At 47.4% G+C, this 25,772-nt stretch overlaps 1 protein-coding gene across 2 annotated transcripts in view; it reads left to right on the forward strand.

Annotated features, from left to right (window-relative positions):
• Positions 1–25,772, forward strand: part of ATRN (attractin) — a 1,434,670-nt gene that overhangs the window by 788,675 nt on the left and 620,223 nt on the right. For both annotated transcript variants that reach the window (XM_069632253.1, XM_069632252.1), the window contains exon 24: positions 3,485–3,642. In XM_069632253.1, the coding sequence (XP_069488354.1) occupies positions 3,485–3,642 (158 nt within the window). The remainder of the gene's footprint in view (positions 1–3,484; positions 3,643–25,772) is intronic.

Raw genomic sequence — 25,772 nt, forward strand, 5'->3', positions numbered from 1 at the left:
TCTTTTATGGTACACAGAAATGGAGAATAAATGCCCTAGTTTGCCATGTGGAGTGGAACTGATTTGATTGCTTTCTTTAACAGTAGTGCTTCTACGCTGCATTTTGCTCTCGCCTGGTGGGAGGTTGCATGGTTTGTCTAGAAGCATCATGCAATAACCTCAGGTTACTGTATCTAGCACCCACTTGTCATCTGTGGGAAATCAATCTAAATACAGATTTTTGCATTGTGGGGCCAGCCTTCAGCATACCATGCCAAATACCCAAACTTTTCATCCAGGTATTTGTATTTATTTAGTTTATATAGCGCTTTACACCAAAGTGCTGCACAATTTAACAGGATACATATAACAATTAACAACGGTAAAAATAGAAGCATTTTACAATTGTGAATCAGACCAACAAAACAGTAAGTAGAGCAATTATACTGAAGGGAAGAAGAGTAGTGCAGTAGAACTGAGAGGGAGGGGAGGAGGGAAACGGATGGGGTAAGGGTGAGAATGGGGGGAGGCAGGGAGATGATCATGGTGATAAGGAAAGGAGGGAGGCGGGATTAGAAGGGGGAGGGGTTTCATGGCGGGGAATGGAGATGGAGAGATTTAAGGGATATGCGGAATGAGAAAAAGGTAGAAATAGAGCGGAGTGAGAGAGGTAAGGAGTTCCAGTATAGGGGGGCTAGGAGCTGGAAGGAGCAGAAACGGAATGTGGCACAAGGGGATGGAGGAACAGTGAGAAGCAAGTGGTCAGCAGAGCGTAGGGAGCGGGTTGGAGTGTAGAAAGGGAGGAGGGAGGAGAGATAAGGGGGAGCAAGACCGTGGAGAGATTTAAAGACTAAGCAGAGAAAATTAAATTTAAGTTGGGACTGAAAGGGAAGCCAGCCAAGGGAAGCAGAGATGGAGTCACGGGAAGAGAGGAGACAGAGGGTACGGAGGGCAGAATGGTAGATAGATTTAAGGGGGGGCGAGATGAGAAGTAGGTATTCCAAAGAGTAAGGAGGAACAGTAGAAGAGGCGAGAGAAGATGAGGAAGGGGATTAAAAGTTTAGTAGCATGGAAAGTGAGAGAGGGGCGGACTTTGCAAATAATAAAGAGGTGGTAGCGACAGGCACGAGAGGTGAGTGAGATATGATGGGGAACAAGTGAGAGAGGAGTCAAAGTGAATGCCTAAATTGCGAGCGCGGTCAGAGATGGGGAGATGAGGCGGAAAATGAATGAAAGGAGGAGGAGAGGGAGGGGGGAAGAGAGTTGGAGGGGGAAGAAAACTACTTCAGTTTTATCATTGTTAAGGGAAATGAAGCGAGAAGACATCTAGTTTTTAATTGCTGTAAGACAGGAAGAGTTTAAGGTGGAGGTCGGAAGAGAAGGAAAGGAAGAGCTGAGTATCGTCAGCATAGAAATGGTGAGAAATGCCAAATGAGGAGATAACAGGGGCAAGGAGGGGGGGTGTAGAGTGAGAAAAGGAAAGGGCCAAGCACCAAACCTTGGGGTACTCCGTATACCAGAGGCTGGGTAGGAGAGGAGCGGCCTCCCCTGGAAACAGTAAAAGAGCGGCCGGCAGGAGAGGTAGGAGGATAGCCAGTTAAGAACAGAGCCTTTGAATCCAAAGGAAGAAAGAGTGTTGAGAAGGAGGAGGTGATCGACAGTGTCGAAGGCAGCAGAGAGGTCAAGAAGAATGACAGGATTGCTTAGAGTGATGAACGGAGAGGAGGGAGTTAAGGATGTAAGTAAGGGCCGTTTCAGGAGAGTCTTTAGGACGGAAGCCAGATTGAGAGGGAGGGAGGAAGGAGAGGCAGATTAGTGAGAAGAGAGATTGAGATATCAGGTACCCCCATGGATAAATTAGGTCAGGAATATTGTCATACGCTGTACCTCTACTCCACACGGTAGTAACCTACTACACTACTTATCTAACTTTGAATCTCAGTGCATCAATTTGGGCGAGAGATGTGGCATGAACACCTCATGAGGAAGGCTGTCCAACCACCATTCACGCTCTATCCAATTCGCAACTTGCTGACCCAAATACCGGCTCAGGTAACGCATCCAACCCTGCACACAACAAACTTGCCAATATAGCTCTTGAATCACTAGGTCTGCCATTTGCCACCAAGATGCACTTATATCTTGTGAGAGGTCAGAAACCCAACAGTAGGCAGCACTTCCATTAGTGAAGGCAGTTATTCTGTTGTTTAAGCAAAAATATTAACACTTTTGACTGTTCCAGCAGATATTACAAAATACATGCTATACTTAATTCTGGTTTGGTTTATAATTCCCTTAAGGTCCACCTGGCAGTGCTTGCAGCGTACACCACGTCACATCATACAGTGTTAGTGGAAGGTTCCTGTTGTTAATGTGGAGGATGTCGAGTGCGTTTACCAACCAGGAACTCGCCCTCTGCCTAGATGTGATTTTAATACAGAACTATAAAGCCTCATAAGGTCTCCTTTTAAACCAATGCATAAAGCTCCTCTGAGGGAGCTCTGTTATAAGCTGCCTTCTTGATAGCAGTTAGATCTATCGAAGGCTAAGAGAACTCCAAGCCCTCTCATACACAGAAGTATTTTTTACTGATCCATAACATATTGATCACTTTATGAAATTAGCCATTCTTTCCAAGCACACAAAGTAGACAAGAAAAGGCACGTCCCACTTAAGCTGTTTGAAGAACTGTAATGGTCTATTGTAGGAAACCCCAAAGAAATCTAAAAACAAATCAATTCTGTTTCTTTTTTGCAACAGTTAGGGAGATAGATAGTCACTAAAGCCGCCATTGCAAGATGGACTGTTCGGTGTGTACAGATCTTTTATTTTGCCTCATAAGTCTCTCCTGTTCACACCAATGGCTCACTCCACTCACAGCATGGGTACATCGCTAGCGTTTGTTGCAAATGTACCATTAGAAGACCTTTCAAAAGCAGCAACTTGAAACTGTCTACACATTGACACAACATTTTTGTGTAGCTACACACACGAGAGCGGATTCTCATGCTCACCTGCTTTATCTAGTACAGCTTGCTAGTATATGCAAAGCATGTGAATCGAAGCGTGATCACAAGCCTCAGAAGATTAGCTATCCAGTAATAGTCTTTCTGTGGCTTGTATTTGCTTAGTCACATGTGCCCGCCCGCCCTCCCCTCTTAGAACAACAGGAAAGTATGAAATACAGCAACTCTGTTGCGTCATCTCAGAAAAACAATCTGAGGGTTATAAATGAGGGAAGCTTCTTTGATCCCTGTAAATGCAGAATAGGGATATTGCGTCAACGCCTTATTTTGAAAATTGGAAAAAAACAAGATGTATAAAACCACCAGATTGCGGCAGATACAAGCCACAGACTGTGGCTGGGTAAATGTTTGTCTTATATATATTAGCCTTTGAAACTTATTTAAAAACAGAATTGGTTCTCCGATTGAATGTGTAAGAAACATGTCTAAGAAATGTTACTTTACCACCTAATTCATTTCTGTTTTTATTCTTTCTTTAGCTGGCACACAAGCTGGAGAAGAAATTCCGGTGGTGTCAAAAACAAATATAAAGGAATACAAAGATAGTTTCTCCAATGAAAAATTTGATTTTCACAATAATCCAAACATCACATTCTTTGTTTATGTCAGCAATTTCACTTGGCCTATCAAAATACAGGTAATGTCCATTGTATTAACTAAATTGCGTTACTTCCACTTTTCATAAACCTGCAACTTGTATTATAGGCTTGATCAGTAAAATGTGAGTGCTTTTATGATACCGGGCCCTCTTAATTATGCTTGAAACATTGATGTACTTGTCTTTTTTTCCCTATATTTTATCATTAATGCAAGAGTGATAACCTATGATATTGTATATTTGGGGAACGGGGGTGGGAGGGTTACAATTCAGACATCTGCCCATGGATTCTTATTTGACATGAAAGTGATCCAGGTTTGCAAATATTTGTTTGTATTTTCTTTAATTCATATAGTGCTTTTGCCAAAGCGCTATACAGGTAGGGGGCTGAACGAAATCATAAACCTATGATCCTGATTTAAGAAGAAAGCTCTTAAGACGTGAGCGTAAGTGGTAAAGAGTAAGATTTAATGTTGGCTGTTAGGCGAGATTGTATGCAATACCCTTTAGGTGCACTAAACTACCCTTGACCTCCTGGCAATAGGGACCCAACCTTTGCTACAAGTCTGAACTACACAGGTTGGTAGTGTGGCTGAGCTACCAGGCTTATTTCAAGAGGGGTCAATGTGAGCAGTAATGTTGTGACAGAGATTCACAGTAGAAGTTAATATATATAAACACTTGCACTCTATGTTTCTTGATAAAACAATTAATTTATTTCACAGTGAGTTGAATAAGCCTTCTTCAGAAGGGAGCAATATATGTAACAAAATACACTTCAAAACACACTTAGTTTCTCTAAAACAGATGATACCCACTGGGGATGGCACACACACTTCCTACACCATCAGGTGACTTAAATAGCTAGGACACTGTGGATATTGATTTATCACTGGTACGTTTAGAGCAATACTGAGTTTGGTGTCACAGATGGAATAGAGGAATAAAACAATGGTTAACAAATAATTCACGAACATGTAAGTACTTTTAAACCCTTCCAATGCAGAGTAAATTAACTCTTTCCTGGGGGAAATGCCAAAGTACAAAGTTAGAGGTAAAGGGTCTCTCAGGGATCCAGGACAGCCAATGTTTAGTGCACAATGTCAAGGGGAGCTGAAGATCTTTTGCAAGTAGGTAAAACGTCTTGCTCAAAGGTTTTAGAAATGTTTGTTGAAAATAGAACCCTTGAAGGGCCACAAGCTGGGAGGCTTGTGAGGGGCAAAGCTTTAGCAACTCTGCAAGGTAACCAAGAAAGTTCTCAACTTAGAGCAAGTAAGGCTACACAACAAGAGGTAAGTTCTCTTAGACTTTACAGTAAATCTGGTTAGAAGAAATGGTTCCAGCTGGCTTCTATTCCTGTACAGCTCAGCAGATCCTGCTGTTCCTGAGCCTGTCGTGGGGACAAGAGGGAGGATGTCTGGGGACTCCTGCTCTGCAATGGGAAGGTCAGCGGCAGCAATGGGCAAACTTCAATTCAGCGCTTCTTCTGTGTTTCAGCTCCTCGCGTCTGACCGCAAATAGCAACACCGCGGTTCTCGGCTACAACTCGGGACTTTCCTCGCATCTGGGGTCCAGCACTCCGTTGAGGTGGCTCAGGCTTGGTCATTCCTGCATCAGGGAAGTCCAGAGGATCTTCCTGGCACTCGGGTCTGACTTAGAATCAACGCCCACAATCTGCTGTTCGTCTCCCTGGCACTTCAGTTCCAGCAGCAGCACAGTGGAAGGTACAGCCAGCTCCGAGAGGATGTCCAGACAGGCTTACTTTGGAGTTGATTGGTCCCATCAACTCAAAGGGAGACGTTGTCCTTGCAGGGCTTCTCTAGTAGAGTTCTTCATCCAGTGGTCGACTCTGCCTTTCAAGCCAAAAAGCCTCGCCTTTTATGCAGGTTTCTCCCATTCATTCCAGTTTAGCTGTCAATCACACAGCAGGGTGGCTGTCCTTGCTGGACAGCCAGCCGGCCAGTCACCTTTGGGTGCATTCCTGTAACCAAGGGGATTAAGCACAAGGAGTTTTGGGCACCTCCCTCACTTCCTGCTCCCGTCAGACATACTGGAGCCAAAGGCGGGCTTCACTCGTGAATCCCGCCAAAGACAAAACGAACATACGGACTAAACCTGGTTTGGCGTGCATAGTAAATCTCAAGAAGGACCTTTCGAACAAGAAATGGCGAAAAAAGAAGAGCGGGGCCAGTTTGATGAAATGGGCACACATGGGTGCCTTACCGTGGCTGCGAACGCAGCCTGCGGTAAAAACACACTATTGTAGTAAAAAGTAAACCACTGCCACCAGTCATTAATTGTAGAAAGGTTAACATAAAAATATTACATGAGAAACTAGACAAACTGGATACTAAGTAACCCCTCCAGTAACTGAAGGTGCTGTGTGTCACAATGTAAAGATGATGCCTATGGTGTTTCAGACTCCAAAGTTAAAAGAAACACAGGGTCAAAATAACAATAAAAATATATGAGCGAGTGAGAAAAAGGGCTCACTCTCTCCAGGCTAGAAATTAAAATTCCTGAAGTCCAGCAAAAGAGCTGGGGATCTCTAAGGTAGAAGGGGAATTAGCACATTATTGAGAATTCTCCCTAACATTGGCCAAGTAAAATGAACACATAGATAACAATAATCCATCCTGGAATATTCATAAACTTGAATTCTCCCTCAATATCTAGTGGTTCTCAGAAAACACAGCTGAAATTACCATTTTAAATTAAAAATGCATAACTTGAGTTTGATTTCAAAGGCTCTACCAGTCCTACTTCTGCAAACCTTCATCCGTATATTGTACTGTGGTGATCACTAATGTTTACTTCATAATTGTTTTAACTCTAGTTGCAATGTTTTGCTCTATGACCTGTACATTGCTCTTTTTAATGGGCTCCTTCTTCCCACAGATTCCTCATCTTTGATATCTATCTAACGGCGCAGAGCAACTGATCTTCAGAAACATTTCTGCCTCCAGGTGGCATAAATCTGCATCTGCTATGCCCGACGTCTCTAGGTGCCCAGCACCAGACCTGATGTCTGGGCCAGTATATGTAGAGGTGCGAATCCTGTGTCCGCTTAGTTCTCTTGTTCCACGTACTCTGCATGCTTTTACAATTCAGCGACATAGCAAATCCTTGTAGATTCAAGCCTTGTGTTGACTGCTGGCTACCAAATGTCAGTTTTGGGAGCGCTCCGCATCTGGCTTTACTCTCTGTGAAGACAACACTACTCGGGATCGTGTCAATCGATGTTCCAAGAGATGCTTCAAGAACGCGAGTCGAAGCTTCTTAGCTTCCTCCACAAGGCGTGGTGTGACAAACCAGTGCAAGCGGCCTAGTTCACACTGCAGCACAAAGAAATGGTCCCCTGTCAAGGTCTGTAGGTGGTTCTTGAAGGCACCATTCTTATTTGTCGTCAGAGGAACCACCACTCCAGGGAGGCCCAGGAAGAAAAGGCTCACCTTTTCCAAACCAGTACTCTTCCCAAGAGGAATGAGTTGACTTTAGATAGAATATGCTTGGCATCCACCAATTTTAAGATGCCTGGTGGGCAGATTTTAGGTGGCCACGCTAGTTCTAGTGAACAGGGAGTTCTTAAGAGGTTAGCCAAAACCCAATCATGGTAAATGTGGAGAGCAGTCAGGGCTATTCCCAGGAGAGTGTGTGTGGTCAGGGATCCACAGTGAGTCCACACAATATAGCACACAATTACATTTAGACAGGAATGTATAAAATACAAATATTTATTCTAGGCCTTTGCGCGCACACAAATGAAGGTAGCAGGTTATTTTGTTGCACAATACACAATAACTTTTCTGAGGCTTGTGGATCTTCTTAGATCACATTCTTTGCATAGGCTGGCATATAGGTAAAGTTATGGAGTATTGCACATAAAGTTTTTGTTAAGCTCGAAAAAGGGATGTTGACTGTGCGTGACTGTAATACTATCCCTAGTGTGATGTACCCTGTACCCATGATACCTCACCCTTTCGAGGTCCCTCTGATTTATTTGTTCCATCTATCGTGGCAAGCTATTTTGTGGATTCCATAGCTTGAGCTACTTTACGAGTTGCACTCATCACAAAAACTCTTCTGTAGTTTGCATTTGCACTAATACGATGGCTGTTTCCCCAGAATATCTGAACGGCTGATCCTGGCTGTCGAAACAGACTTTCTGTACAGACGATGGGCTTTGGTCTAACCAGTAGGGAGAGAGGGGGGGGGCTGATCCTTCTTTGTTAAAGAATGCATACCCCCATTCCATGCCCCTACTACCTTTGTCCTGCTGCCTCTGTGCCCGCCTTCCACTATGGAACGCACCCCCTTTAAGTTGTGTCCCAAGTGCAACAGAAAATTCCTGTGGGTCAACAAACAGTTTGCAACCACTACCATCCACGTTGCCACCTCAAATCCCGTTGTGTGGTGTGCAAGCTCTTCAGGCCCAAGACCCTAAAGGAGCACTGGATCAAGCAGTGGGCAGCCTACACCATATCAGCTGATCGGAAATAGCTGCCGGGATCAAGTCTGAACGCGAAGGCCGAGGCAGCCGAGACTCTGATTCGGTGCTCGAGGACACTACCATGGAACAATCTGATTCCCCACACGCATGTCCCCAGCCTCGAAAGGCAGTCTCAGCACGGTGCTATGAGGAAGGCCTGTGGTGTTGCCGGCGTACACGCACGCACTTCCTCCCATAAACAGATCCCACTAGCCATCCCTCGACATGTCTGTCGACAGAGGACTGCACCTCCTGGCCCACTGACTTAACACCAACCACGCCCACTGTGGTTCCACCTACGCACTTACCACAAGGCGATCTTGCAGACACTACAGCGAAGGGCGCGCATAAACACTGCTTGACGGCTGAGGTGGAGATGCCGAAACAACTGCCGAAAAAGTAGAAATCACATTCTCACTCTGAAAAACACCATAAAGATGGTACACAGACCTTTCAGAACCCTATACACTGAGGTGGAATCCTCACCTCGGTCTTCTGCCATCCACAAGAAGCGCCTTTGGGAGAACCCTGAGGACACTTCTGGAGCTGTTTGTCGGATAGAAGCAGTTCCTGTGACCAATGTTCCCTCTAATTTTTTTGGGCTGTGTGCGCCAAAGAATAGTTGTGTGCGGGCTGTTTTTCAGTCATGTGTGCAACTGAGTGATACGCTGCCAGACCGAGGGTGGTCGGCGGCGGTGGTGCAGTGCCTTATCAGTGAGCAAGGCTTAGTGATCAGATTCCACAGTGTGCAAGCGAGGAATGCGAATTTGCAGCAAAACAAGCTCTACTTCAAGGGACATTTGGGTGCTCTATTCTCAAGACTTTAGCTCATCTGTAATTATGTCCTTTTACATCTCTAAACATTAGCAAGAGCATTCGTTTTATGATGGGTTGGTAGAAGAACAGAGTGGTTCTTGTAGTGGAACACAGATTCTGCCTCACAAATTATAATTAGCACAGCATTAGCTTCTCCATTCTGGGTTCACTAATTGTATGGAATATAAAGGAAATGTTTTCTATTGGTTTAATGAAATAAACAGTACATGAACATGATTAATGAAAACGATGACTAGAAGGGGGAGTATGAATGGACATTGGACTATTATCATATCATAGTCCCCATTCCCAAAATGGGAAATGGGGATTTACCATTTACTGGCGCCTGACTTCCCGGAACCGCAGGGGCTATAATGCCCCGGTGTTTCCGGCAAGCTAGCCGCCAGTAAAATTCCCAAATCCGGCATGGTTACCACCAGACTTGTAATGAGGCCCTATGTCTCGCATTTAAATTGTTTATTTTCGCTCCGCATTTAAAATGAGTGGTAGTCTGACAAGTATTTTAAAACAGAAAAAAATCAGTATCAGCATATTTCAAGGTCAAGTGAGGCACATTAGTAAATGCAGCACCCTAAAATGCAGCAGGTGTCCTAACTTTCGAATGCAGCCCAATAGCCACCTATAAGTGGAAGCCCTAGGGTCCCATTCTGGATGGATGCGCGAAGGAACGGATGGGGCTTGAGGTTTCGCCATCTATTTCACTTAAATGGAATCGAACGCTTGCCACTGTGCCAGTAGAGAGCTGGTTCTAGCAGGGGTGGACCCAGGAATAAAAAGAGGCTCTGCAAAAATGTTATAAGTGGCGCCATTTCCCCAAATTACATATTTTCAGCAAGCCCAAGCCCTTTCCTATGAGAAACTGCGGAAATAAAATACCAGTTACCTTACCACACAAAAGACGACCATGGCGCAGAGGCCTGCCAGGAAATCTACGGAGTTCCCTATAGTCGGACCGCCCCTGAGTTCTAGTCATTTACTGGGGGTCAGGGGATAGTGACTTCAAGGATGACACACACTACATGCTGAAACGGAGGTGCTTAGACTCAAACTCGGGACTCGACTCAAACAACAGAAAGTAAACCAGTCATCATTACAACAGTCCTTACATTGCTTGCTAGCGTCTCCCACTATCAGCATATTTCAAGGTCAAGTGTGGCACATAGGTAAATGCAGCAGCACCCTAAAATGCAGCGCTGTGGATGCCCTAACTTTCGAATACAGCCCAATAGCCAGGGGTCAAGTCCTAAGAAGTAAAGTGGGGGGACTCATCCACAAACGCAATCAGATGTGACACTACCAGAGGTTAGCATATCAAGGTGAAATATGCGCATTTCATTAAATTGCCTTTGCATAACCACCAAAATTGCACAGGGCGAATGGCATTTGCCTTTCATAAAATCAACACACACTAAACTAAGAGAGGATATTTTCTTCTAATAGTGTATTTGAAATCGTTAAAAGGTGTGCATGTTTTAAACTCCAAGAACCAATACAAATTTTTTCACTGGGACTTTCAGCATCGAAATGAGACATTTCACCGTTAGTTGTTTTTCATCAGGTTATATAGTGCATTGGTGAAGGATCCAGCCTGGAAACTGGACAACTGCTTTTCGCAATAATCACATAGATCCATCCTAAGAATATTCATTAGTCTGTAGCACCCTATTTTCCCTGGACATCCTTTGTGGTGCATACAACACAGTGTCAATGTCACTATTGTGTCAATTTTAGGCCCAGTACAGGTAAGGCAGAGATGACCAGTATGTGCTGCTGCTCAAAATGTAGACTCATTAGCTCATGTTTCAAATGTGCATAAATTACACAGAAGGGCCCTGTTACATTTGCACTTTGGTGTAAACAGGTCTCCTCTGTGGACTGTTCAACATTAGCACATCAGAGTTGAAAGTGGAGTGTAAAATGGTGGCATACTCGCCTTTACGCCTCTCTGCCTGCCATTTACGCATGACAGGCAGCATTTGCAATGGATTACTATGGCACCCACAGCATTTACCGCAGCATATACATGTCATGCTGTCATAAATGCGGGAGTATATGTATGGCAGGGAAGCAGTCATAACTTACGATCCATAGAAATGGATGAAAATGAGGTGTAACGTGAATTCAATGCATTACATTGACATATGCCTCCACAAAGATGAGCTCCTATGTGTTCAACATCAGGAGGACATAGAAAGCGGACCCACCACCCATCGAGATTATGCAGAATGAAATGCAGTCGGTTCAACAACGGGGTTTCTTCTGACACAGGCTTGGACTGGCCTATAAGTCAATAGAGCAATGCCTGAGCCAAAAACGCAAAATGCTAGTGTGGGCCAGTTTTTTGGGTCAAAGTGGGTCACTATTTTGGCCCAGGTGGGCCAGTTTGATGAATTACTTCACCATGTGGCTAGTCGTTTTGACCAGTGTTTCTGAATAAATATTCTTGAAATTGCACAATTTGCATTGCATTTTATCAAAAACCTCCCCCTTGGGTACTACTCAAACTGTCCGTCACAAAAGGAATGAATTGCCATTTGCAACTGTGAGCCACTTTTTCATTGGTGCCCGAGACAATGTTATGACCCAGTCCGTCCCTGCTTTTGTCTCGCATGAGACGTCCATTAGATGTTTAGACTTTTTCAGTGCACTTGTGTTGATTTTCAACCCATAAGAAGACAATGTGGATTATTGAAGCGGAGGCCAGGCTTTGAAAGGAAGAAAACATTGCAACCCCTGTCCCTTCCCATGCGCAGATGTTAATCCCCATGGGAGCAATGAACGATGTGAGGGTTCAGATCTGTCGGAGAGGTTGCTCTGTTCGTAATTGCTTTGTGAGCTATTTGTTGTTGTGGTGTTTTTTTGCTTAGACTCTCCAAGGTTGCCACAGCAAAGGCTGGGGCTTTGAGGATGCTTTCTCATGGCAACTCGTGAAAGCGCTTGCTGCCAATTGGAGGGGAAGCGTCATTGCTTGCTACCGTCTCCCACTATCAGCATTTTAAAAGTAATGTCTTATTGCACAGCCCGTCATGTTGGAATTCACCAGGTTACAGGTCCTAGAACCTGGAGAATTCCAACATGACGGGCTGTGCAAAAAGACATTTCTTTTAAAACGCTGAGTAGTGTGTCTTGATCCTCCTGAATTCGGAGGGTGCAATGTTCGGGTACAGGCCACTCATACGCCTGGACATTATCAAGAAGGCTCCTCAGCGCGGCCCGCAGCGTGTTTTTAGAGCTGGAGTGGGATCCCCCCGGATACTTAAAATGCAAGAAAATGGAGCAATTCCTTAGGTGCGGTCTGGTGGAAGGCGGGGGGGGGGAGAGTAAGGTGTAGAATGCTGGCGTGAGCGCCGAGTCCACGGGGGTACAGGCAGTTTGGGCCTGCTGTCATGGTGGTGATAAGAGACGGTCCCCTGCTGATGAAATCCGACAGATAGTTGAAGTCTCATCTTAAATGGACTTCCAAATCCAAACTTAGGCTGCCCGCCCTGCCACCCACCCATCTAACTATTTTTGTACCTACCTTAGGCTAGGTGGCATGTGGCTGTGCACAACTCTTCACAGGGGTGGGGTCACACAAGCTGCAGCAGGTGCCTGTGGCATTGTCCGTCGTGGCACTGGCAGCTCGAGTTCCTCAGGCTCAGCCAGTGTCTGCATGCAGGCTTGGGGTCTCTCGCACTTGCTACTGGCAGACGGTGCCTAGTGCGCAAGGCACGGAGAGACCCAGCAGCAGGGCACGTGCATTCCCGCGACAGGGCGGTGGCTAGGCTGCCTGCGCAAGCGCAGAGTGTAGCTCTGATCCAAGCACAGTCAGCACGAGTAGCAGCCCAGGGGGCCGCAGCAAAGTTTGTGTCACCGCACGAAGGTGTGTTTTCTATCAATCACGAACGTTGTTGCTGCCTCCTGGCCTGCATCTAGGCTGGCCGCCAACCCGCCAGTATTTATATTTGGTGGCCAGCCTTAAAAAATGTTTTTTTTAAAAAGAGAAAACATTTTTATTTTTTTATTTATGAAATGATGATTGGCGCACAAGTGCGTGGCAAAAAAAGCACTATGCGCGGCTCATAATTAAAAGGTGAGCGGCCGCACAGGTGCGCACCTTACAGGGAACATTGCCTGTGACCCAAAGGCCACACCAGAGCCGCAAAAATCCATCATGTCTGCTACCCCCTGGACCAAATCACAATTTCAGGACGCCATGGGTAAAATGTCATTCTTTGTGGACTTTGAGTAAGCTGCCCTTTTTCTCATGACCTGCTGAGCAGCCTCTGGGACCTCCTCCAGTGTTGGCGATACCCTTTATCCCTACCCCTGCTCTGCTACCCGGGGAGCCCTCTCAGGGATATCCTTATGTGGACATGCAGTCAACACAAGCTGACCAGGACATGTGGGTGGTTTTCAAGGTGATCCTGACCAAGAGGGTGATGGCACCTACCTGTTGGACCAGGACTGCCCAGACCCTCAACTTTGTCGACCCTGTTGACCCCTCCGTGGTTGAGTTGGTCATTCCTCTCCAATTGCAGACCAACCACTCTACAATGAGCTACTGAAATAAATGGCGGGGACCGATTCTCAATGAGAAAAAGCCTGTTAGCCAGGCTATCTCACTCCTGGAGTTCATCAAGAAGAGGGTTTCTCCCCCCCCCCCCCACCCTCCCCTCCCGAGCCCCCACCCCCCCACCCTCACTAGCGTGGACAAATCTTTCAGGCCTTCTCCTTCAGATACCCTCTATATTAGGGGCCACGTCGAAACCGGATTCTCTGGTGGCAACAACTAGCAGAAAGATAGCTAGTGTGCCACTCTCAACCTCAGAGGCACCTCCCAACAAGGAGTGTAGGAGACTTTATACGCTGGGTAAGCGCATTACGACTCTGCTGTATACCTCACCAGAATAGCAAATAACCCCACCACCACCTTGCTTGCCAGCTACAGCAGCACCCAGTGGAATGAGGTCTCATGGCATCTGGGCTACATACCGGAACCAGCTAACGCCCATCTTCTTAGAATTGCCACCAAAGGCAACCTGGATTCCGCAGACACCTCTGGAAGGGTCATTGCAGAGGGCACTCTCCTGAAAAGACATTCCTGGCTCAGAGACTCAGGATTTAAGACAGACACATGCCTGCTCAATTAACATGGTCATCGAAGTGGATCTCCTGTGTTTGGCAAAGCTGTTGACGGTCAGCTGGAGACAGCAAAAAAAAAGAGCATGAAACCATTAGGACCCTTGGTCAGATTTTCAACAAGCCCTTTGATCCGAAGGGAGCGTTCAACGAACGCTGAAACTTTCAGACTCAAGACTCAGGAAAACAAGGCAAAGCCGGAGCAAGCACACAGTCTGCATGTTCAGACATCCTGCAAATATCAACAGCGTGGGTTTTCACTGTGGGAAAGGGTGCGGCAGAGCTGCAGTCTCTAGGAGCGCAGAAACCCCTGCCTCCAAATGACAGACCGATCACCGTTTCTCCCATGCATCCCCCTAGTCGGGGGTCGCATAACACTCTGCCCAGCAATGGGAGGAAATAACATAAGACCGCTGGGGTTCTCGATACAGTGGCCAAATGATACTCGTTGGAATTCCTCGGAACACCTCGCCATCATCCACTGCATTTAGGATGAATTTCCTCTGAACACCTCCACATCTTGAAGGAGAAGATCTAAATACTACTACAGAAAGGATCCATCGAGCTGGTGCCCTTCATGGAACAAAATCATGGTATTTATTCAATGTACTTTCTGGGTCCAAAGAAAGATCCCACAATGCGTCCTCTGCTGGACCTGCGCCCTGTAAACACATATGTCAAACCTCAAAAATTCTCGATGACCACGCTGCAGGAATTCATTCCATTACTGAAAATGGGGTATTACATGGCAACATTGGACATGAAAGATGCATATTTTCATATTTCAATGTTGCCAGTGCACAACACATACCTCGGATTCAAATTAGAAAGTGAGCACTACAAAATTAGGAAGTGAGCACTACAAATTCAAAGTGCTACCATTTGGCATTGCATAAGCCTCCAAGGTATTCACAAAGATCCTAGCACTGGTGGCCGCCCCCCACTTGCGAAGACAGTCCATTCTAGTTTACCCTTACATAGACGACTAGAAAATTACCAGGGACTCTATCCAGAGGAGCCTTCAAAACATGCAGCAAACAATGAATCTGATGTTTCAATTGGGCTTCTCCATAAACAAAAAGTCAAGTCTAGTGGCCAGCCAAGTAAAGCAAATTCTGGGGGCTCTACTCAAAACAGACGTTTGACTAGTCTACCCCTCTGGAGAGAGGGGTCAAAAACATGCTTTTTGCAAACACCTCAGTACATAGCCGTTCATCAGGTGATGGTACGAACAGCGATGTGCCTATTGGGAATGATGGCTTGTTGCATTTACCTAGTACCTGATGCCAGGCTGCGCATGCGTCCAGAGAGTGGCTTGCAAAACAAATGACCACAAGAAAGCGGGTTGTGGGACGATCTAGTGGTGGTTTCGCAAACCTCTGGTTCAATCACTACAGTGGTGGAACAGAGACAACCTGCTAAGGGGACAGCCTTTCCACACACCAGTTATCAAGGCCACTCTCGCAACACTCATCTATGGTTAGGTGGGGAGTGCACTTCCTGCCTCACACTGCTCACGGCCTGTGGTCACAGGCGTTAACCAGGAAGCACATCAACATTCTGAAACTCCTAGCGATTCTTAAAGCACTTCAAGCCTTCAAGACTCAGCGCACAAAACAGTACTAGTCCTTAAGGGACAGTACCACTGCCATGTTTTATGTAAACAAGCCAGGGGGGTACACATTCTGCAGGGCTGTCTAAACTATCACATATCTGGCAGTGGGCACATGTTCCAGGGGAAATCAGTTCTCTGGCAGACCTACTAAGCAGGAGTACAGTGCTACCCTCAGAGCTTGAATGGCAACTAGACACAGACGTGCTAAACGTCTTGTCAAACGAGGATTTCCCAGAGATGGACTTTTTCATGACCCTGGAAAACGATTAATGCCAAGATTAAGCGTCCAGGTTGCCTCAAAGGATCCAAAAGAAATGCACTTCTGATGAAGTGGTCAAGGAAATGTGCATACGCTTTCCCACCCCCAACACCTGTTCTCAACAAAATAGTCCACAAGCAACACCGGGAACAAATAACACTGAACCTAATAGCTCCAATGTGGGTCTGCTAGACCTGGTTCTCACACCTTCAAATAACATCCCTGTGTCCTCCCATGAAACTTACCTGCACGAACAACTTGCTGTCCCGGGATCGGGGAACAACGCTACACCTGTGCCCTCATAAGCTGAACTTAACAGCTTTGCTCCTGAGGTCATAGAATTTGGTCACATTAACCTAGACCAAAGGTGCATGGAAATACTCAAGGAGGCACGCAAGCCTAACAGAAGGCCCTGCTATTTTAACAAATGGAAACGCTTTGTGTTATGGTGCAGAACGCAGTCTCTCAACCCAATAGACTGTTCACCAACTAATATAGTCAACTACCTGCTATACTTACTTGACTCAGGATTAGTCTTTAACTCACTCAAAGTACACCTACCAACCCTCTACGTTTACACTACGTGGTGGAATGTGCCCATAGTTAAGGTATTCATGGAGGGGGTCAAAAAGGTGTACCCTCCCATCTCTAATCCTACTCCCAGTGGAACCTTAATGTCATACTCACAAGGCTCATGGGGGGAGGGGGAGTCACCTTCTAGCCTAGGCACAAAGCCAGCCTTAAACTTCTGACATACAAAACGGCCTTCCTCATAGCTGTTACCGCTGTCTTTTTTATTTTATTGTATTTTATTTTTTTATTTTTGCTTGCCATTTGTAGACGCGCACCAAGCCCGCAGGCATCTTGGCGCTAGTTACAGTAAGGCAGAGAAAAGGCAGTTGAAAAACTTGGTGAAAGGAACAGGGGCAAAGGATAAAAATATCAGTTGAAGAGGTGAGTTTTGAGTTTTTTTCTGAAGATGAAGAACAATGGTTCACTTCGCAGGTGATGGGCAGCTCATTCCAAAGAGTGGAGGCAAGCAAAGGGAGGCTGGAGCCACCTACCTCTTGTGGCGGAATTTGGGGACGACGGGACAGTGTCTTTAGCTGCTCTCAGGGGCTTTGTTGGCCATTGTCTTTTGAGCTTGGCTGCAGGATAAGCTGGGGCATTGTTGGGGAGGCAACAGTGCTTTACTCGTAGCCAATGGGCAGCCTTTCTCGCTTCAGTGATGTGGTTGCGCTTCCCAATGCCAAGTGCTGCACTCAGTGCATTGTTTTGGATTGTCTGGCATTTGCTGATGTTTTTTTATGGATGTGCCACAGTGCACTGAGTTACAATAGTTCAGTTTAAAGCACATGAGCCAGTGCTACTTTTAGTCTGTTTTCCATTTTGAGGAAGGGTCGGCTGGCAGTGATCAACTTTGTGGCATATGCTGAAGTGGAGGCAATGTGGTTGATTTGACGGTTCATGTTTAGTGAGGCATCCAGGTAGACTCCAATGGTTTATACTGAGGTGGCGACTGGAATGATCTGGCTGTTGATGGTGAATGTTTCGTTCTTCTTGTGGTTGGTCGGTGGTGTGCTGAGGCTTCCCTGGCGAAGACTCAAGAGGTTCTTTCAGCTAGGAATTAGGTAATCCATTTGGCTGCGTCACTGGAGAAGTGGGCTGCTGATGTGAGGTGGTGGCAAAATGTTTGGTGGTACACCAAATCAAATGCAGCAGAGAATTCTCGGAGTTGGAGAAGGGAGAGATTGCCAAGGTTGTTGGCAATGTCTGTCTGGTTCTTGAGATCCAGCAAGGCGGTCTCGATTCCATGCTTAGGGTGGAAGCCAGATTGACAACTGCCAAAGATGTGATCGGATTCTAGGAATTCCTGTGTTTGTAGGTAGGTGACTCTTGCCTATGATGTTTCACAGGAATGGGATGGTGGTGTTGGGGCGGTAGTTGGTGGGGGATGGAAGGGTCGAGGGAGGTTTTATTTTAGTAGCTAGGAGATCCAAGATTCCTTGAGTGCAAGAGGGATGGAGCAAGATTCAAAGGAGTAATTGATGATCGTTGTAATTGGAGGAAGTAGGGGTTCAGCACAATCTTTTATGATGGGAGCTGGACAGATGCCCCTTTGCACTGCGATGGTTTCAGGCTCTTAATGATTCTATCAAGAGTGGGAGTACTGATGGGTTGACACCTGAAAAGTGAGATGCTTTGGTGTACCTCTGGTTGTGGGGCGAGAGGTAAGACTGCGATAATGGTGGATGGTTTAGTCGTGATCTTCTTTTGTAGTAGCATGATTTTGTAGGCGAGTGCGTTTTAGACAGTGTTGCACCAGGAATTGTCTTTGAGAATACTAGTGGGGGAGTGGATGTTTCAAGCTCTCGAAGGATTGTGAATAATTCACAGGGGTGCGAGGATGCTTTTGCGATCCTGTTGTAGGCCGCTGCTTTTGCAGTGTGAATAGCATGTCTGTAGTTACAGGAGACTGTGGTGAATCAGTCTTTATTAGTAGTGGGAGTGAAATACCCATAGGGTGTCTCACCTGCTAGTCCTCGGTGATAACTCTCAGGTGGCCTGGGCACAGCCATCGCCTTTGGATCCAGATCCTTGGCGGGGACCAGTGCGTGAAGATCACCAGGGTGAGGGATCTTTGGGGAGTGGGGTTGAGGCAGCCGGTGGCGAGACGCAGTATTCCTACTTGTACCGTACCCATTCGCCCTCATATTTCATAGGCTTCTCTGGTGTCCTAACTCCCTCCCCCCCTGCCCCCTCCCCTTCCACACAAACACTGGGCTGAGGAAGAGGGCGACTGAGTAATAATGCTAACTTGCACATCACATTGGACTTGTCTGGCTAATTGGATCAGGCAATGTCTGGCACTTGACTCTAAGTGCATACATCTGATACCAATTACCTCTCTTCACACAGATAAAAGGCGGAACATAGAGACACACTCTGAGCAAGGTGGAACACTAATAAAAGCGGAACTTCCGGGTCAAAGGCGAACTTTCTGGAGCAGAGCAACAGACCGAGGGACAAGAGCCACGGGTGGAGAACCCCAGGAGTTCCCTGCAGGACGTCTTTGCCTCTAAAAGGCTGCAAAAGACACGTGGAGAGGCAGAATCCCAAACAAGAAGGCTACGTTGTGTTTCAAGGACACCAGTGACACGCACCACCTCCCCACCCCCGCCGGGTGAAGGCAAGGCCAAGCCTGTGGTACTAACCTTGACTCGTAAACTGTAAGACGGTAAAGACAAGAAAGAAATGCACACAGCCGATGAGTTGGAAAGCGATGTGAGCGACTGGTGTGTGCTAAAGAAAGATTGAACTGGCTACATTATACTGCACAATTGAAGGCTACACGCGAGTGGCTGAGGCGCGAAGAAAGGCAGACCTGCAAATGAACCTTGAAGTAACGATAGCTGTAAAGTCATGAATACTGAGTAACAGTGTTTCGGAGAAAAGAAGTAGTCCACTCGAAAGTCTCAGTGAATGGTGAAACGTTTGTAGCGATAAAGTGAAAGAACTGTTAAAGCGAGATGATTGAAATTGACCCAGAGAAAAGGGGAGAGTGGAAGGGTGAAGGTTGGACTTTGGTTCATAATACAGTGAACTTCCAGACTAGGAAGCACTAGCACAAATAACATAGGCGTGTGAGTTGAAAGCTGGAAAGTCGAAGTGGTCCTTTCGGAGGCCTGGAGAAAAAAAAGACATGCACAGTCTAAAGTCTTCGACATCAGGAAATGGTCTGAGCCCAACTGGGGGAGACCGAAGCTGTAATAAGCTTGGCGACGGGAAGCTGCACAAGTGTTTTGTTTTTGTCACGCTCACCTGAATCTCTGCAGGAACGATGGAGTTTTCCAACCTCGGCTCTGCCCTCTTCTCACCCGGAATACTGGGAGTTTTACCTGGAAGGAGAATGACGGGTTAGTGAGTGGTGCTACCCAAACCCAGGGAACCCCCTCTCCCCTCTGTGTGGTGCAATATAGTGTCTGGGGGCTCGCCTCTTAGTTTGGGATGGCGGGCTCTCCGTCCTGCCTCTGCAGGGGCGCTACGGTGCGGCACCAGCTGGCACTTGCGCTGACTTGATGCTGGTTTTTCTGGTTGCTGCGCTGGTTCGATGATGTAAACTCCACCGTTTATTTTGGATAGTGGAGTTCTGGCGCTCCCAAAGAGTGTCCCAAGGCCAGTTACCTCACTGGAACCTTCGTACTGCGGGAATAGCAGATGTGCACAATGGATTCCTTTTCGGATAAGGTAAGTGCTATATGTCCTTGGAATCCCAGTTGCTTCACTGGGTTAGCACGTGTGAAAGAGTTCAGGTGCGTATTGTCTGTGAAGGTCTTTGGCAACAATGTTTCTTTAAGTTCTAACCTGCCTTTTCTTTGTTTTTTCTCTTTGCAGGTTGCCGGAGTCACTCAGGGACAGATAATCTGGAAGAGTTTGCAGAGAAGATGAGCCAGAGTGACTTGTCGGTCCGCGAGGAGAAACTGAGTCGCGAAACCTCCGGACAGGCGCTGACAAAGGTGAGTAGAAAACAGCTTGTCAGCTTAGGTCTGTTCTTCTCTTTTCAGGAGAGGTGATCGCAGTGAAGAAGACTGATCTGCCGGTCATAAGGACTGAAGAATGCTGTAGAAGTCTCAGGAACCAGGTAAGCGTGTGCTCGAAGCTACAGAAAGCACACGAAGCATGGGTTGCTCATTGGGCATGGCTTTTATAGAGAGCCAAGCCCGAAGACTAGAGTGTTCAACTTGGTGCCGGGTTGGCACAAAAAGGATCCATACTAGTGGAAACAGGAAGCCTCATGTTATTCTATGGTAGTAGGGAGTTCCAATGGATGAAATGGAGATTAACCCTATCCTTGCTCGCCATGCCCTCACCCACAGTGCTCCTGTCTGTTTTCCCCTCTTGCCATGAATTGAATATGAAGGTGACTTGGAAGTGCTAGCTACGCTAGTGCCCATGACAGTTTTGCTATGAAAGGTGTGAGCCTGAAAGGGGAGGGCCGACGTGAATCTTTTGGTGAACTGTGTTTTGGAAAGTAAGACTTTAACGTGGAAGGCCAGATGGGCTTCAATCCACGTTTTAAACTGTCTTTGTGTTAAGAGCCAGAGTGTCAACTTGCCTACAGGGACCGCCTTACTCCGTGCTGTCCAATGTGGAGATGAAATCTGACTCAGCCACACTTTTTCTTTATATTTGAACACTAACTTTCCTTTGTATACATATTCTCCTCTTCACACTTTTTGTACAAGATGTAGTGCAGGCATTCGGTTTTTATTAGTATAAGCCATTTTGATTTTACGGACTCAACTAGGACTGTTTCATTTATAATTTGATGGTCGAAACTACTCCCATTTTAGCTATGGGGCAAAGTAGATGTTTCTCCAACCCCATTGAAACTTCAATAAAGGTTTTACAAATTGTACCTTTTGTGTCAGTGTCATACTTGCCTCCCTTACAAAGGGGTCTTTGAGGCAGGCTGCTCCAGCTGCTCTTTTGACAGTACCAGGTGACTCTTAGTGCAGGCGTGAACCAAGAGTTGACGTGTTGTGGGCTTTTTTGTTTCTTCGCTTTAAGGAGTGCCAGGTGGCCCAGAGTGGTAAGCAGCAAGTTATTGTAGTGGTCTACCAGGTTTTTGGGGTCTTTCGTGAGCAAAGGGAGGGGGTGTGGCAGGAGTGGGATAAAGTTGGCAATGGTGAGGTTGGAGGTGTTCCGTGCCAGGACGACGCCTGGTGTGGTGGTGGTTTGTGTTGAGTGGGGACTGCCATAGCAAAGCTGATGGTATTGTGGTCAGACCATGGGTACAGAGTGTTAGTTAGGATGGTGGTGTTACATTTGTGATCGAGGATCCAATCTAGAGTGCAGCCATGGTTGTGAGTAGAGAAGGTAATCAGTTGTGCGAAGTCTAGGGCTGCCATGGAGCCTGCAAGAGCGGTGACTTCTGTGTCTGAGTTGTACCCCAGGCTGATGTCTCCCAGGATTAAGAGTTAGGATGTAGGTTTGATGTTAGTGAGAGCAGGTTGTTTGAGGTCATCCTCAAAGGTGGAAAGGGGGCCGAGGAGGTTGGTATACGAGGTGGAGTGTGATGGAAGCGTTGGGCGTGCATTTGATCTTGGCCAAAATAGATATACAATTGGGGTGAGGGGCAAGGTTGAGGGTGTAAAGTGGTAGGGTATTTTTGTAAATGAGTGCTACCCCCTCATCCTTTCTCTGAAGCCCTGTCAGAGCGAAGTAGGGTATAGCCATGTGGGATGGTGAGGGAAAGTGCTGGGCCGGAGGTGGGTGTGAGCCAGGTTTCTGTGAGTGTGTCACGCTCACCTGGGTCTCTGCGGGAGCAATGGAGTCTTCCGATGCCCTTCCCAGTTTCCTCGTGACCCTCAACTAGCTGGGTTGGACCTGCCGAATGGAAAGGGAGGGTAGAGGTTGCTTGGAACTTAGGAATCATTACCCAGAGCCTCCTTCCTCCCTGACCCATGTGTGGTGTCTGCTCAGTTTAGGAGCATAGCTCACCTTTTTGGGTTAAGTTTGGTGAGCTCTCCATCCTGCGAGGCGCAGGGGCGCTATGTTTTGAGTACCCAGCGGACAAGTTATTTCACTTGGTCCCAGGATGCTGTATTGCTGCTGCTAAGTTCGGTTTGCTCCTACTGGAGGTTCTGCTGTCAAATGGCCATATGTTTTGTTCAGGAGAATGCTCATGTTGTGCTGCTGCAGGTAAGTTCTTACGGAGAAAACAAGCTGCTTCACTTGGTCCCCTGTGCTGGCTTTGCTGTGCTGCTGCGAGCAGCATTGTATTGCCACCGAGTCGACTTGGCTGTGCAGCGTGGTAGTGAGCGGTCTCATATCTCCCGGAGTGACGGGATGTTCCCACCTAACCTGTCGCTTTTGTCTCCACAGGTGTTTGTTCCATGTGTGCTTCGGCCCGGTGGAGCAGCGGTTTGCTGGGCGGAGTTGCGGACGGCTCCTGCTGAAGGTCTTGATTAGCACGCAAGCCCGGGTAAGTAAGCGGCTGCAACTTGTCCGTGCTGTTCGCGAGGGCGGGGCCGGGTAGAAAGCTTTGCGCAAGCACTTACTGCTTGTCCTTCTGCTTTTTCTTTCTTTCAGGTGCAGAGATGCCGGTGCAGACGTGCGCCAGTCAAAGTCACTGTGAGCAGGAGTCTGGATGCGGACTGAAGTTTTCCTCCAACGATGTCTTGAACACGCTGGGGCTCCAGACTACGATTAGCGTGTTGGCTGAAGTCACACGAAGCACAGGGTGGTCTCAGGGCGTGGCTTATAAAGCCAGCCACGCTCCTAGACTAGAACGTATTTCACAGCTTTGGAAAGGACGCTCAGAGTCCATGCTGCAATATCAGAAAGTGAGGCTCTTTCAGCCTAGTGCTTGCACAATAATAAATACCTGCTGAATAGTGTCCGCATGTGGTGAAAGAGTGAGAGCTTGTGGTTGCCTGAAGTGAATGTCTTGCCCGCCAGGCCCCAACCCACATTGCTCCTGCCTGTCTCCTCCACCTACCCCCATGTGCCAGGAGGGAGAGAGGTCTAGCTAAGAACCCACCCCACAGTGCCCATGACAGAGTGTGAGGATGTCCAGGTTGATGGTGAGTAGGTCCAGGATGTTGTGTACATGTCCCCCCAGAGATCTGGTGTTGAGGAGGGCGCAATGCAGTGGTGCCTGGGGTCCATCGGTGGTATGTGTCTCGATGGGTGCCATTGGTGGTGTGAGGCAGGGTGGGTGCCTGGATGCCATTGGTAGTGTGAGGCAGGGTGGGTGCCTGGGTGCCATTGATGATGTGAGGCAGAGTGGGTGCTTCGGTGCCACTGGTGGTGTGAGGCAGGGGCGGTGCCTGGGTAAAACGTGCTTGGTGGGCGCTGCAATGCTTGAGCCGAGCAGTGCGTTGCGCGTTAGTGGGTGGGAGGGAGTAATCCGTGGGTGTGGTTGTGCCTACTGAAAGGTGGGTATCGTGTTCCCTAGTTGTGCGTAGTCTGAATTTGGCTTGTTTTCCACATACGTGCGGGTGGTTGTGGGGTATAGGGATGGGTTACGTTATAGTGGGTTTGTGTGAAGTGGGAGACTCTGGGTAGAAGGTCACCGTTGGTGGAGTTAGTCTGTTGTGAATTGAGTGCATGAAGTGGGTGATACGGAATGAGGGGGTGGCAGTGGGTGCGTGTAGGATCCTACACATTATGGTGCCCGTGCTTGACATGGCAGTATGTGTAAGGGGGGGAAGAAGGTGGTTGGAGGGGAGGAGTTTTTTTATGTTGGCTGGTAAGCACAAAGGTGGTGTAATGGAGCTGCCGTTGTTGAACTAGGGATGACTGGCATGGCTGTGTGAGTGTAGGTTAGGAGGGGGTTGTGGTTGGTGAGGTCGGTGGTGGACTAGTTAGACAGAGGGACGGCAGGAAGCGAGTACGGGTGGGTCTGGGTAGTGCAGGGTGGGTGGCGCAAATTAGAGTGGAGCATTTAGGCAAGGTACTATGTGAGCCATAGTAGGACAGTGCCTGGCGGGGTTGTCATTGCGAGCCGGTGAGCGAGGAGGCATGCTTGAGGGCTGGTCAGAGGCATGTTTGGGTGGCACTGTTGCGCACCATGTCCTTAGATGCAAGGTGTGGGGATGTGCCAGTAATGGTGTTAGGCGCTGGTGGTGGAGTGCTATGAGGCGTGATGAAGCACAGCGCTGAGCAGGCACTAGACATTTATTTATTTATTTAAATTTATATAGCGCGCAAGTAACCCATGGGCATTGAGGCGCTGTTACTTGCAAGAGCTTAGTTACAGGCAAAGAAGCATACATCAGTACATTATGTATTCAACAGGCATAGAGCTGCTGTTTTGGTTGGTACAGTTGGTCATTACAAACAGTTTATGCACTGGAACATAGGAGATGTATTCAGCTGGTGCGAGGAATCTTATGTGAATAAGATGGTTTTTATGGATTTGCGGAAGGTGCAAAGGGAGGCCTCGCCTCGGATTATAGGAGGTAGGGCGTTCCAGTGAGTGGGTGCGAGATATGGGAAGCTGGAGCCGCCAGCTCTGGCTTTTTTTACTAATGGCACAGAAAGCATGTTAGTATATGGTGATCTGGTTGGCCTCGTAGTAGAGACGGGGTGGATCCTTTGGGAGAGGAAGTCGGGGGCAGTAAGGTGAAAGCACTTGTGAGTCAGTGTAAGTGTTTTGAAGATGATCCTTTCTTTTATTGGGAGCCAGTGTGCTCGTTTTCTGGCTTCCGAGATGTGTTATTGTTTGGCAATGCCTTGGGCTGACATAGATTTTAGCGATGCAAATGCCTGAAAAGGCAGGAGGAAAGTTGTGGGTGTAGGAAGAGCATGCAATGGCACAAGGTACGGAGGGCAGAGGGGGGCGTTAATAGCCAGGGGTGGCACTAAGTAAGGGTCAGCAGGAGAGATGTCCGGTTGCCCGGCAAGTGAGGAGGGCAGTGTAAAGGAAGGTTGTGGGCATGCAAAAACTGGAATTGACAAGGGCTGATAGGATGTAATACCTGGACAGACGGTAGCAAATGCAAGCATGGAGAGTAACAGGCAAGGCTTACCTCTGGTAACGGATGTTGTGCTGTGACCCGTGGGGCTGGTCTGGTGCGAGGGAGCTGGAGAATTGTTTTTGCTGCCAGAGACCAGCAGAGACTGCAGAACAGGGCCTTTGCTCCTGGCCGGCTGGGAGAGGGGGCCACGTTTGGGCTGGAGCTCAGCCAATCAGGGTGCTGGCATCTTGAGGCAGCCTGGGAACCTAGTAGAGGCTTGAACACAACAGTGGCCATTTAAGCAGGGTGCTGGGGTACTGGAGGCAGGTGAGAGATGCAGCATAATTTGCATCTCGCTGTGGTTGGTGAAGTATTAGTGAA

The sequence above is a fragment of the Ambystoma mexicanum genome, chromosome 6q (genome assembly GCF_040938575.1).
Source record: "Ambystoma mexicanum isolate Mex_15411 chromosome 6q, UKY_AmexF1_1, whole genome shotgun sequence".
NCBI classification, from domain to species: domain Eukaryota; kingdom Metazoa; phylum Chordata; class Amphibia; order Caudata; family Ambystomatidae; genus Ambystoma; species Ambystoma mexicanum.